Source organism: Lycorma delicatula, chromosome 2 (genome assembly GCF_047948215.1).
Source record: "Lycorma delicatula isolate Av1 chromosome 2, ASM4794821v1, whole genome shotgun sequence".
Classification (NCBI taxonomy): Eukaryota; Metazoa; Arthropoda; class Insecta; order Hemiptera; family Fulgoridae; genus Lycorma; species Lycorma delicatula.
Genome location: NC_134456.1, coordinates 233,854,900 through 233,868,096, shown reverse-complemented (window position 1 = coordinate 233,868,096; position 13,197 = coordinate 233,854,900). Strand labels below are relative to the sequence as shown.

Here is a 13,197-nt window from a genome sequence, read left to right as displayed (position 1 = left end):
TTTGAAAGTTGTAACCACGTATTGATTTTAATACACTAGTCACTTTTTATTAATTTTGAAATATCTTTAAAAATTAGTATAGGTAGTAAATAAATTACTACTCTTTCTTTTCAGAAGTTCATAAATCTCAGTACCTTATGTGCAGAATCTACTGTAATACTTTATCAGTTTATTCATTTCTAGTTTGTTATAATTCAATTTCCAGTCTTGATTGGTAATGGGAAGTTCATTTGTGATGTGGTTATTTACCATAATTGTACTATTTTGTAAAAATTTTGATGTGTTGTAGTTATCTAAAATGCTTTCTTAATCAGGTACTCATTGTTCTTAATGACATAATTAAGATCATTTTTAACGACCTTTCAATCTAATCATATTTGTCTGCAAACAATTGCATTTATATGATTTTTTATGGTGGTTGCGTATGTATTTTAATTTAATTTTTTTTTTAGGTTAGGCAAGTACAGAATGCCATTTGCATGGACTGCACGGCCACTATTTCGTTTATACAGCAGTGAACCTGACATGAATTCAGATTTTCCAGCCATATATAGACAAGATCCTAATCGATTGAAAGATGAGGAACTTCTTAAAATTTTAGCTGATTATCGCAAGTAAGATTCTTATAAAACAAAATTTCTATTTTCAGTAGTGTACAGTAGACTAGATATTGGTTATTGTAATTACAAAATATGCCATTAATTATTATATGTATATATATGAACACACACACCAGGTGGCCCATTTAAATTGAGACACAGCTACATCTCAAAAATTACACATTTTAGGGAAAAATTTTTCCTATTAAAGTTTTTCCATTTCAAGGGGGAAATTCATTACATTCACAACCCATGTTGTCTTTATTTGATTGTTTAGATAATAAACAATCAATTAAAGGATTAACCTAAATAGAATCCATTTACGTTTTAATGCATTTTTTCAATCAAATAGTACATATCAGTATGGTACATAGCCCACATGTGTTACACACTTTAACTCTGTGAAAATATTTGATTTAATGAAATACTTATACTTTAAAATATTATTTAATGCTTTTTATTTAGAATAATTACAAAAACTTACTCTACATAAATTACAGCAACAAATGTTTGCAGTGGTGTCCTACTTCTATGCATTTTTCGCTACATTTCAAGAACGTTTCATTAATATTGTTTCTCTCTTGTTATCTTTGCATACATTTTTTAGAAGCTTTCATGTTTTTAGGAGTAGGTGGTACTTCTAGGAAACCTTTTCTTTAAGGTAACCCCATAAAAAACCCCATAAATTACCCCAAACTGGAGTAATGTCGAGGAAAAAGCAGGCCAATGAACTGGACCAGCTCGACCAATCCAACAATCATTGTATTCACGGTCAAAGATTACTCTGGTGATAATTGAATAATGTGCAGCACAGACATCATGATGAAACCACATCGTTCTTCTCCAAGGGTAGTTCAACAAGTATTAAAGGCAACTGATTTTCTAGAAAATCTGCATATCAAATCTAGCAAATCTCCATTCAAATTTCATCAAAAAAACTTTTGTTCGATTAATGTACAGCTTGTGATTCTGCACTAAACATTGACAGTCCACAGACGTTGATGAGACTTCCCGTAGCCATCATGAATTTTTCACTGCCCAATAATGCATATTATGTCTATTTACTACTCCATGATAAGTAAAACCTGATTCGTTGGAAAATAGAACATTAAAAAAAAATGTTGATCTACTTGTACTTTTTCCAGTACCCATCAACAAAATGCTACTCTTAATTCAAAGGAAATTCACTGCATCAGGAATTGCCATGCAGTTCAATTCCTGATGCAGTGAAATATGGTACAGATGTAATTTCAGGCTTTATAATTTTCAGAACACTGATTTTTGACATTGCGGAGTCACGCAAAATTCTTGAACTAACATGAGGATCAACAATGATCTCCGCAGCCATCGCTGTTTCATTGTTTTCTGCTGTCATAATATTTTGATGGTTTCTGTTTTTGATCCCCACACTTCCAGCATCACTCAACTGTTTTACAGTTCTGTATACAGAAGTATGACTTGGAGTAATTGTACTGGGGAATTGTAGAGCATACAAAGCTACTGTCTGATCAAAATTTTGGTGACATTTCTTAAAGCAAAATTACCTCAGTTTTTTCTCTAATTGTAAGTCGTTCCATAATTTCCAATAAATAAAAACTAATTAATTTAATATTTATTAATAGTTGGTGAGTTACAGAGAAATAAAAAAATTAATTGAAGACGCTGATAATGCGTTCACTTAGACAAATGTGTTATTTACAACCTGAACTTCACTTTTAGGCTATTTAAAAAGTTTTCTAGTGTTTAAAATCTCAACTTCATTTTCTTCTTCTTCATCTTCTTCTTCATTGTTGTTAGTATTGATTTTTTTTTTATTTAAAATTAATTTTATTGTATTTAAAATTTAACATCAGCTGAATGCAACTTCTTAGCTGGGCCAGACTTAAAGAAACTAAAAACACCTACAAAATGTCTGCAGCATTTTTGAAGATAAATAATTAAAATACTATCAGTTTTAGAAAAAAGTAAGGAATGAAATTTTGATCTTTTTTAGCAAATAATTTGATTCTGCAATAAAAATATAGATACCATTTAAAAAAATTAAGTTGACCTTGAAATGATCTTTAATTGACCTTATCAAGGGTATTTCCCCCTTGAAATGGAAAAACTGTAATAGAAAACTCTCTCTCTTTCTCTCCCTCCCTCTCTCCCAAAGGGGGTCCTTTTTGAATTCACCTTAAAACATCTCATGTAAAGAAATAACATTTTTGAAAGCAACCATTAATCATAATATTAAGAGTTAAACCTGGTGTATCAATTAGAAATCTGAAAATCATTTAGTTATTGATCTTCAAATTCAACCAAATGTTATTTGTTGGGATAGTAGACTATTAGCAGAAAATGTAAAAGAAATAACAGTGCAATACTTCACATTTTCTACCCAGTTGAAGAAATTGAGTGGCCTTCAATAGAAAACTAATCAGATGTATTTGCTTACTGTTTACTTCTCCTTCACTGTAGTTGACAGAAGATTAATATCCACTAGAGAAATATTATCATTTTATTTTATAATTTTGTAATAAAGTTAACAAAAATAATTAATAATAATCATTTTTATTTTATAATGTTCTTTTTAATTATTATTATTCCAAATTGTCATTATTTTCATAGTATGTAAGTCAGTGACTTTTTTTTACTGAGTATTATTTGATAAGTTTTTAATTTCTTTTTAGACCTGACAAGTTAAGTAAGCTACCAGTCATTCCTGGTTGGATTCACATGAAAATTGAACTCCTTACTGAATTGCCAGAAAGTAAGATACGCATTTTCTTGTTATTTTAGTATTTCTTTTATTTTTTTAGAAGGGTCTTAGTGTTTTAATCTATGTATTAATCTACAATTGATTTACAAAAGGAATCAGTGTTCTAAATTTAGTGTTGTTATTGTTACAGTTTTTTACCTTTAATTGTTCACTTTTGTACTTTGTAATTTATTATTTTGGTATCTATTCTTCAATATAAGTTTATATTGAATTAATTTAACTTTTCAAGTAATAGTGTTTTTAATTCTCATTCATAAAATGACAGTAATTCCATAAATTTACTTAGGTTAGTTCTTGTAATATATAAATTATATGCATTTAATTTTTTAATAAGTTTTAATTTTTCTGTTAAAAAAGTTTTATTAAAACTTGATTTTTATGTGGCCATTTGCAAAAATAGCTTTTGTTGGTTGTTTTCGCAATATATATATTAATTCAACTATTACTTTACCCAGTAATAGGTTTAATATTATTGTACTAACTAGTGCTGGGATCTTTTGTCAACAGATTTTACTAACAATTTTTAATCATGCAGTTTTTGTAAATAAATAATTAAATGAAATATATACGATTGTGTTTGATCCAGACCATTGTTTTGTCTGAAAGTGCAGTTGCTATTCAGTTTATAACATTTATGATGAAAGTCAGTAAATTGCTCAAAAACTGGTGAAATTTACCTGAAAATAGTGAAAAGTTTCTAAAGACATGATAAGTTGGCAGCACAATCCACTGTGATGATATTCAGTTAGTAGTTGATGTATCACAGGACATATAAGTGAGCAGCTCAGTTTAAAAGTAGTGACTGTGCTTGAGGGGTGTATATTAAAAAAACAGCATGCTTTTGTACACTTTTTTGTTGATATTTGGACTTCTTTCCAAGTATATTTTTAAAAAGTATTTCTGTTGGTTTATGGTGAAGTGGTTATAAAAAATGAAGCACTTATGTTGATAAATTTCTCAAAGATGTTTCAAAAGTTGTTGATATAGACAGACCAAGTCAACTTGTTCACATTGCATTAGAATCAACAGTGTAGCAAGTAAACTAGATGACCCATGCTATCAAGAAAATAATTATAATAATCATTATAGCAATTTAAGTGTACTGTATGATCACTTGAATTTTTTTAAAAAGTTTTCTCATGGAAAATAAAACAGTTGATTCAAATTGGCCTATGTTTGCAATTTCTCCATTTGCTGATGAAGGAGAAAATATATTTAACCAGTTTTTATTGAGGTGATGAATCATGGTTGCATCACTACCAATCTTAATCCAAGGATAATTAAATCCTATAGAAGTATTTTTCTTAACTTTCAAGTAAGAAATTTATTACATCCTTGATATAAACATTATGAAATTCTCAAGTAGTGCTAAACAAATGCTACATTATACTGTGAAGTTATGTTGATGTTTCAAACTGCAGTTTAAAGAAAACATCCATGTTTATTGGCTGAAGGAGTATTGTTCAAATATGACCACATACAGCTTAACTTATGAAAGAATTGATGAATCTCAGTTATATAGCTACTTCTTTAAAATCTGCCTTATAGCTGTATTCACCTACAATCAGCTTTCACACGTTTGGTTTACTAGAAACTCTCCTGGGTAGCAAATGTTTTACAGATTTAAAAAATTTTGAACATTAAATTTAAATGTGACTTGAGATATTAATGACTGTAATGCAGCAGTTTTAGGACACTGATAAAGTGATGGATAATTGTATCAATATTATTAGAAATTATAGTGAAAAAAAAGGGTTTTTCAAATGAGTATCTCTGGAGAATTTTTTCAGTACCTGACCCAGTATCCTGGAACTCAAAACTCTAAAGGGAGGAAAAACTTAACAATTGACCCGTGGACAGACTGCCTCAGAGATAATGACCCAATCAGAGCAGATTTATCTTCCAGGACATGAAAACAGTTTAACTCAGAACTTGACTTTTCCAGAATTTCCTTACACTGAAAATAAATATTAGAATTATTTATTTGTTTGCTCAGTATCACATCCCTTCTAATTAAGGAACACTAAATGTGAAAATGTAAATTCTAAGATTTATTTCTACAAAAATTAAATTTAATCTGTCATTTTTGTATCGAGAGATTTTATAACTATTTGTCTATGTTTTCTGGATTATTTGAAAATGCTAAATATTATTAAACAAGTAAGAAAGATGTTAATCAATCTTTTAAATTCTGACTACTAAAAAAAATATTTAAAAGTAGTTTTAAGTTATTTTCACAGAAATTGAATATGAAGTTCAGCAATTGAATAATTTTTTTTTTTCTTGATGATGTTATTTAGCTTAACAGTTTTTGATATCAGACTGGTGATTGTAAATACCTCAGGCATTGGTATTTTTTTATTACACCATATTCATTGTTCATTGAATTTCTGTGACAATTTCTTTTTTGCATTTTTCTGCCAGTTGGCAGATTTGTAGATGTAATAGATAAAACAACAAAACTGAGATTTCTTTTTACATTTTAAATTCTTTGACTAGCCATTTCTTGTTTGCATTAAAAGTTTATTGAACTATAAAACATACATAAAATTTATTGTAGTATAATTTGTAATTAAAAACTTTGGTAAATTACGAGGGTTATTTTTTTTTTCAAGGTCCGATCGGTCACGAAATTAAAACCACAGTGAGAATAAAAAATTGTTTATTTGTAACAAGTATTTACATAGTTACACTATTTCTCTACATAGTCGCCACTCCAATTTAGACATTTGTTGTAGCGTGGTACCAACTTTCCAATACCCTCATCATAGAATGGAGCTGCTGAACTTGAACTTCTTTGGTTTACTGGGAGAATGAGAATGCATCCACTGTTTGGATTCAGTTTCGAAATGGACCCATGTCTCATCCCCTGTGTCAATTTTGTTCAAAAAAATCTTCTCCTTCATTGTGGTAGCGCTGAAGAAACGTTAAGGAGGCATCCATTCTCATTGTTTTGTGATGGTCGGACAACATCTTGGGAACCCAACTCGCACACAGTTTGCGGTACTGAAGTCTCTCACTCACAACGGTGTAGAGAGCTGACCTTGAAATTTCAGGAAACGAATCACTCAAAACAGAAATTGTGAACCGATGATTTTCTCGAATTCCCTCATCCACTCACTCAACGAGATCAGCCGCATTACACCTCTCAGCCTGAAGAAATCGAATACCACATGCACTTCACATTTGGCGGAAGATGCTATTGTTGTAGACATGTTTACGTGCTAGCTGCGTGTTCAGAACTAAATGAAGTGACATGGCGTGATTGAAGGCCATATAGAGACACTGCGCAACACATATATGCAAAGGTTCATCCGATTTTTGCGCGGGTTTTTATTTCGCGACCGATCGGACCTTGAAAAAAAATAAGCCTTGTATATAAAACATTATTTAAAATCTTAACATGAATTTGCTTTAAATAATATTTTTCAGATTGCCTTACAAGTTGGCTAGCTCCACTAAAGCCATTTCCATTACCTCCAACATGTGAACCGACAATAGAAATAGCGGAGCTTGTTCCAGAGACTCAACCTCATACGGCATTCACTAACCACCTCTATATATATCCTCAGAGTTTAGTCTTTGACTCTCAGAAAATGTTTACAAGAGCTAGAAATATTGCATGTACTGTACAGTTGAAGGATGATGATAGTGAAAATGCTGAACCAGTAGTAGTAAGTATTTTTATTTATTTATTTTTTAAATAATTTTAAATTTAAGATAATTTTATATATAAAAAAAAATAATTTTATGTGTAGTTATATTTTATAAACTGGGAAACTATCTCCTTTTCCAGTTGTATTCTCTTGAGGATTTTCAGAAGGAAAACCAAAAAATACACTTTTATAGAATTTTGTAGTCGTTACCAATACAAAATTTTTAATTCCTTTTTAACTTGTTACAAATATTCATTGGAATTAGCATATACTTGCTTATCCTTTTTCACTCCTTAAGATTGAATGCATAATTCCTTTACATTTGTCCATCCCCTACTATTAGTCCTTCTACTAGTCTATTGTTCCAATTTTGACAATAACTTTTCAACTATTTAATATAACGATTATCATATGAGGACTTTATTTAAAAAAATTAACATCTTATAAGTGAAAATATTTAAAATTAACTTTTGTACAATAAAATAATAATTCTTTTCTATGAAACAATTATTAACAAATACATTGCAGTACTTAAAAAGTACTTTTTACTTCTACAATGTATGCAGAAGTAAAAAAAAAAAAAAAATTAATGTAGTAATTCTTCTGTAATCATACACTGTATTTTTTCTTATAAGAATTCTTGTGCTTAGCTGTGATTCTTAAATGAGTTTGTGTATATGTTGTCTAGTTATTCTATGAATATTAAACATTGCTCACATTATAATACATACTAAAGTAAATAAATTAAGGTGTTCTATAAATTTTAATTGGTAAAATTAGGATTGAAATAAAGTAAAAAATTAAACCTTTGATCGTAATTGATAATGAAAAGTTTAGCCAGTGTCAAAATTAATCTTATTGTATCAGTTATAGTTTTCAGGATCAGTAAACATCTCTTAACAATGTTGAAGAATTACTTCTATTTTACTTTTTTTATCGTTTAACTGCAGTTTATGTAATAAATGTACAACTAAGTTTATATTTACAATATACTATATTCAGAGATAACAATTAATTAGTGGTACTGTATTAGTTGAAATTTTGAAATGTCTTATAGAAAAATCATTACACATGTTGTACAGCCCTGAAATTTTATAGCAAGAAATCTTGCTCTAGTGATTAAGTTCAGAAAGGTTGTGTTAAAACAGACCTCACTTTGCATTGATCAAAGATATTGATTAATAAATCAATATCTTGAATATAATAATTTTTCATAACTAATTTCAAAACAGTGTACCCTGTTGAATATTAATCTTTTAAAATGTTTAAACATTTTTGTTTTCTTGTTTGTAATAATATATACATTTTTATGTCACGCATTTATATTTTTTACATAAAGATGAATTTTGCTTTATCAGTTTATTCATTTTGCTTATCTTATCCTTAAATATATAGTTTTTATTTCTTGATTTAAACATTGTTTGGTCTTGGAATGTAATATGTATTGCAGGGTATTCTTGATTTTATATTATTGAATGAAAATTTTGTACACACTTGCTGGAAATCAAACCTAGATCAGATTTACTACCTGGCTGATGAGCTGTTGTACGTGTTAGGCTGGGAAGGGTAAAATACAATTTATGAAAATGTAATTATTATATTGTGTAACATAGTGTTTTATTCATTTCTGTTTTATAAAGTGTATATATGGCAGAGGAGGTCAGTTGGTGAACAGTGCAACTTGTTGTGTATTACATCATACAACAAGCCCAGCTTGGTATGATGAAGTAAAAATGAGGCTTCCTATTCATCTTTCTGCCCATCATCATCTCCTCTTTACTTTTACACATATCTCAATTGAAGGATCGAAGAAACGTGATACCGGTCCTGAAACTCCTGTGGGTTATGCATGGTTGCCTCTATTAAACAAAGGAAGGTAAGAAATTTTATATAAATATATTTTGTTTTAAATATTTAATCGTTAACATAAATTTTGACCGACCACAATGAACTCTTTCAAAAAAGACCGTGGTCTAGTATGACTGTATCTGGAGAAGGCCAGTATTTTTAAGAACACAATTAAAGTATCAGTAGTGATATTACATAATTATTCTGTAAGATGACCACTCCTTAACCCAAGAGGGACTGTGAAATATGTACTGGGGCAATCACTAAAATTTTAGACTTAAATGATACTCTTATATTTGAAAAATATATTGATAGTGGTGTTTCAAGAAAATTAACTATTGATTAAAAAAAAAAAAAAAAAAAAAAAAAAAATTAAACTGAGCAATTGGCATGTCTTTAAAACATGGTATAAGAAATAATATTTGCTAATTTTTTGTGTCTTTTTCTTGAATATTCAACACTTTATGCTGCATTCATGATAACAGATTTAGAAACTAATTTTTCTTTAATAGCTTTTATTTTTGAGTGTACACAAAATACTAGTCTGAATTGATTGTTCTGGTTTTAAATGATGAGTTAAATGTGATTTATAATTTTTATAAGTTTAGATTTTTTCAGGACTGAAAATCTCATCTTTTAAAATATCTCAATAATATTTTATTGGTAATCAAACCCATGATCCCAGCATAAATCCTGCCACTCCCACTATGTAGTACTTCTGCACACCACACAGTATAGGATTATTAATATTTCATCGACAGACTAATTATAAACATTAACATAATTGTAATTATTGTAATTTGTTATGTCTATTTACAGGCTTAATGTGGAAGACCAGGGTATTCCAGTTGCAGCAAATTTACCTTCAGGTTACCTTGCTGTTCAACCTCTTGGTCTAGGAAGAGGGGTATGTGTTTAAAAACCAAATAAATTTGTGTGTGTTGTGTATACATTCTATTTTGTAAAGTTATAAAGAAAAAGTGCTGAATAGATGAATTATTATTCATCACTATGTAATTACTATTTATCATCTACACAAATCACTTATATTATCTGTTTTGAAAACAAACTTATTTAAACAGATTTTTTATATTATTTACTTTCTGTTCATACCTGAACATATAAGTTAATTTATTATCTTTGAATTAAAAATATACGATTTATAAATCATGATCTGAATGATCCTTTTACTAATGTATTTATTGAACTTTGAAGGTGATTATATATTCAGTAAATCTTAAACAGAGAGTATGTTATTCTTACCCGTTTTTTCTTTTTTGCATTAATATTTAGAGTTGTTGAGTACCTTGTTTTAAGAGGTATGTTCAGAAAGTAAGTTTTGTTTCTAAATATTGCTGCTGCAGTGCAGTCACAGTTCTGCACATACATGCTGAGTTGCCTGATATGTTAGGAAGAGATTGATGCCATTCTTATTCATATCATTCTCTGCATACTTCTTGGTGTACGTTTTCATTTAAGAAAGAGATACCCATCATGTGTGAAATTCTGTCTGCATCCATTTGTTGAATACAAGGGACATTAAACTAGTTGAAATTCATCATCAAATTTGTAATGTTAATGAAGAAACACGCAACAAGTAATTCCATGTGTATGGAGAAGGGTGCAGTTGTTTAATGCAGAACATGATAATGTGCAATATGATGAACGGAGTGGCTGACCCATTCTGGATTACCAGTGATTTGGAGCATGCAATCGGTGACAAAATTAAAGAGAACAGATGATATACAATCACATCTCATTCCCTGTATTTTCCAAAAGTTTCACGATCGCTTGTACCCAAAGTTTTTTCTGAAAAATTGAATTTTGGAAATTGTGTATACCCTGATGTCTATCATGCTTGCAGAAAATCATAAAGTAAAACGATCGGATAGCGCTTTGAAATTCTTTACTCTGCGTAGAAGGCAACGACTTCTTGAACCATACAGTCACTGGGGACGAGACATGGAGGTCACAGGTAATGCCTGAAAAGAAACAACAATCTTTGTAATGTCACCCAAATAGACAAACGTGAGCAGATATTTTCCACACAGAAAGTAATATGCACAATTTATTTTTTTTGACAAAAACGAGTTTTTTGCTTGTTGACTTCATGCCTTGAAACCCTACAATAAATAGCAATGTCTGTTGTGAAATGCTGAAAAAGTTGCATTGTGGGATCCAGAACAAGCAACATGGCTTGCTTACTTGTGGTATTGTGTCAGTTCATGGTAGCACTTGCCCGCATACTGCTACCACAACTTAATGTCTCCTCACAACCTTCAACTACAAACAGTTCCCATACAGCTTGGACCTTGCACCAAGTGACTGTCATCTGTTACTGTTCCTTAACATTTTCTTGCTGGCTACCAGTTCCAAGATCTTGTTAACAAGATGTTATGTGGACACAGTGTAAAAAAATAGAATAAGATTTATATTTCATTATACAAGGAATACTCATAAAGTAAGGGCCGTTGGCTTATATTTAAATATTAGCAGGTTTGAACACAGTTTCATGCATGCAGGGCCATCTATTGGCTATTTACAAAGCCACTGCAGTTGTTGTTTTGATGTAGTAGTAGTTTGCCTGCTGGTGAATGCAGATCACAATGTCCATAACAATCGTTTCTCCTGCCAGTTTTGAAGTGCACATTATGATTCTATTTTTGTATGCAAAAGGACCTTCAGCTGCTGAAATTCATCATGAGTTGGCGCCTAGTGAATGGACCTACAATAATGAAACTTTAAAAATGACTTATAAAAACTTTAAAAGACTTTAAAAATGGCCGCACAAATATGCATGATGAAGAGTGGAGTGGCAGGCCCAGTATTCAGATCAATGAAATCGTTGAACAAGTGAACCGAAAACTGCAGTGTGATTGGCGATTGATGATTAGTGCTCTGGCTGATGAATCTCCACATGTTGGACGCACCTCTATCTACATGATTGTCACAGAAAGGCTCAGATATCACAAATTGTGTGCAAGGTAGGTACCAAAAATGCTCACCAACCAACACAAAGAGCAAAGAATGTGCGGTGGACAAGCGTTTTTGGACCGCTTTCTACAAAATGGAGATGATTTATTTTTCCGCAGTGTTACGAGCGATGAGACGTGGATGTCCTACACAAATGCAGAATCGAAACAACAGTCAATGCAGTGGCGCCATTCAAATTCTAAAAAAAAAAAAAAAAAAAGTTTAAGCAATCTCTGTACTTGGAGTCGAAAAATGTTGGCTACTCTTTTTTGGTACGAAAAGGGTGTCATTTTGGTTGATTTTATGGAATGTGGATCAACAATTACAGCTGACATGTACTGTAAAATGTTCACCAAACTGAGATGTGCGATCCAAAATTGATAACGCAGGAAACTGTCGTCCAGCGTAATCCTCCTACATGACAACGCACTTCTTCACACTGCTGCCTTAACCAAGAAGAAGATTCAAGATTTTTGTTGGGAACTTTTTGACCACCCTCCATATAGTCACGACCTTGCACCTAGCAACTACTTCCTTCTTGCATTTGAAAAAGTGGCTTGGTGGACAACAGTTTGAAAACAAGGAACTCAAGACTGCCGTTGTCAACTGGTTCAATTCAGGCGGCAAACTTTTATGCAGAGGAGTTAAAGAAAATGGTGTGCAGCATTACGAAAAGTTCTTAGAACTGAATGGCGATTATGTGGAAAAGTGAAATAGATACGTAGTAAACTAAAACTGTAAGTAAAAACCTTTTCTCACAAGTTAATTTTTTTTAATGACCAAATGGTCCTTACTTTATGAATATCTCTTATCTTTTCAATTTTTCTGTTTAGCCTCCGGAACCATTGTAAGGTATTACTTCAGAGGATAAATGAGGATGATATGTATGAATGTAAATGAAGAGTAGTTTTGAACAGTCTCAGGTTCTGAGATGTGTGGTTAATTGAAACCCAACCACCAAAGAACATCAGTATCCATGATGTAGTATCTAGTAATATTTTATGAATGTGCCTCATAAAAATGTTACTTGAATATGTTCTTGATAATTTTTAATATCCCTTTGGAACTTACTTTCTGTATAACACTTCATATATAATTCCCATTTGTGAAATTTAGAAAAAAGAATAAATTTTATATTGAATTTAATTAACAGGAACTAAAAAAATTGTTTTCAAGATGTTAGATATTTAATATAAAATCTTGTATTGCTTTTTTTTGCTTATGAATTATGCTTAGGAGTCTATGTAATTGAGTCTTAGCAATATTTGATGTTACTTTACTTAAAATATTTACCTGGGAGCCATCCCTTTTGATAAAAGATATATTTATGGTGTCTTTTCAGAAATATATTTTACAAAGA

The 13,197-nt window shown here is 30.6% G+C and overlaps 1 protein-coding gene across 1 annotated transcript in view; it reads left to right on the top strand.

The window, feature by feature from the left end:
- Ziz (dedicator of cytokinesis protein Ziz) overlaps window positions 1–13,197 on the top strand; it is a 133,426-nt gene that overhangs the window by 35,095 nt on the left and 85,134 nt on the right. Inside the window, exons 12-16 of the mRNA XM_075357388.1 lie at window positions 453–614; window positions 3,272–3,351; window positions 6,793–7,034; window positions 8,657–8,892; window positions 9,684–9,771. Coding sequence (XP_075213503.1) covers window positions 453–614; window positions 3,272–3,351; window positions 6,793–7,034; window positions 8,657–8,892; window positions 9,684–9,771 — 808 coding nt within the window. The remainder of the gene's footprint in view (window positions 1–452; window positions 615–3,271; window positions 3,352–6,792; window positions 7,035–8,656; window positions 8,893–9,683; window positions 9,772–13,197) is intronic.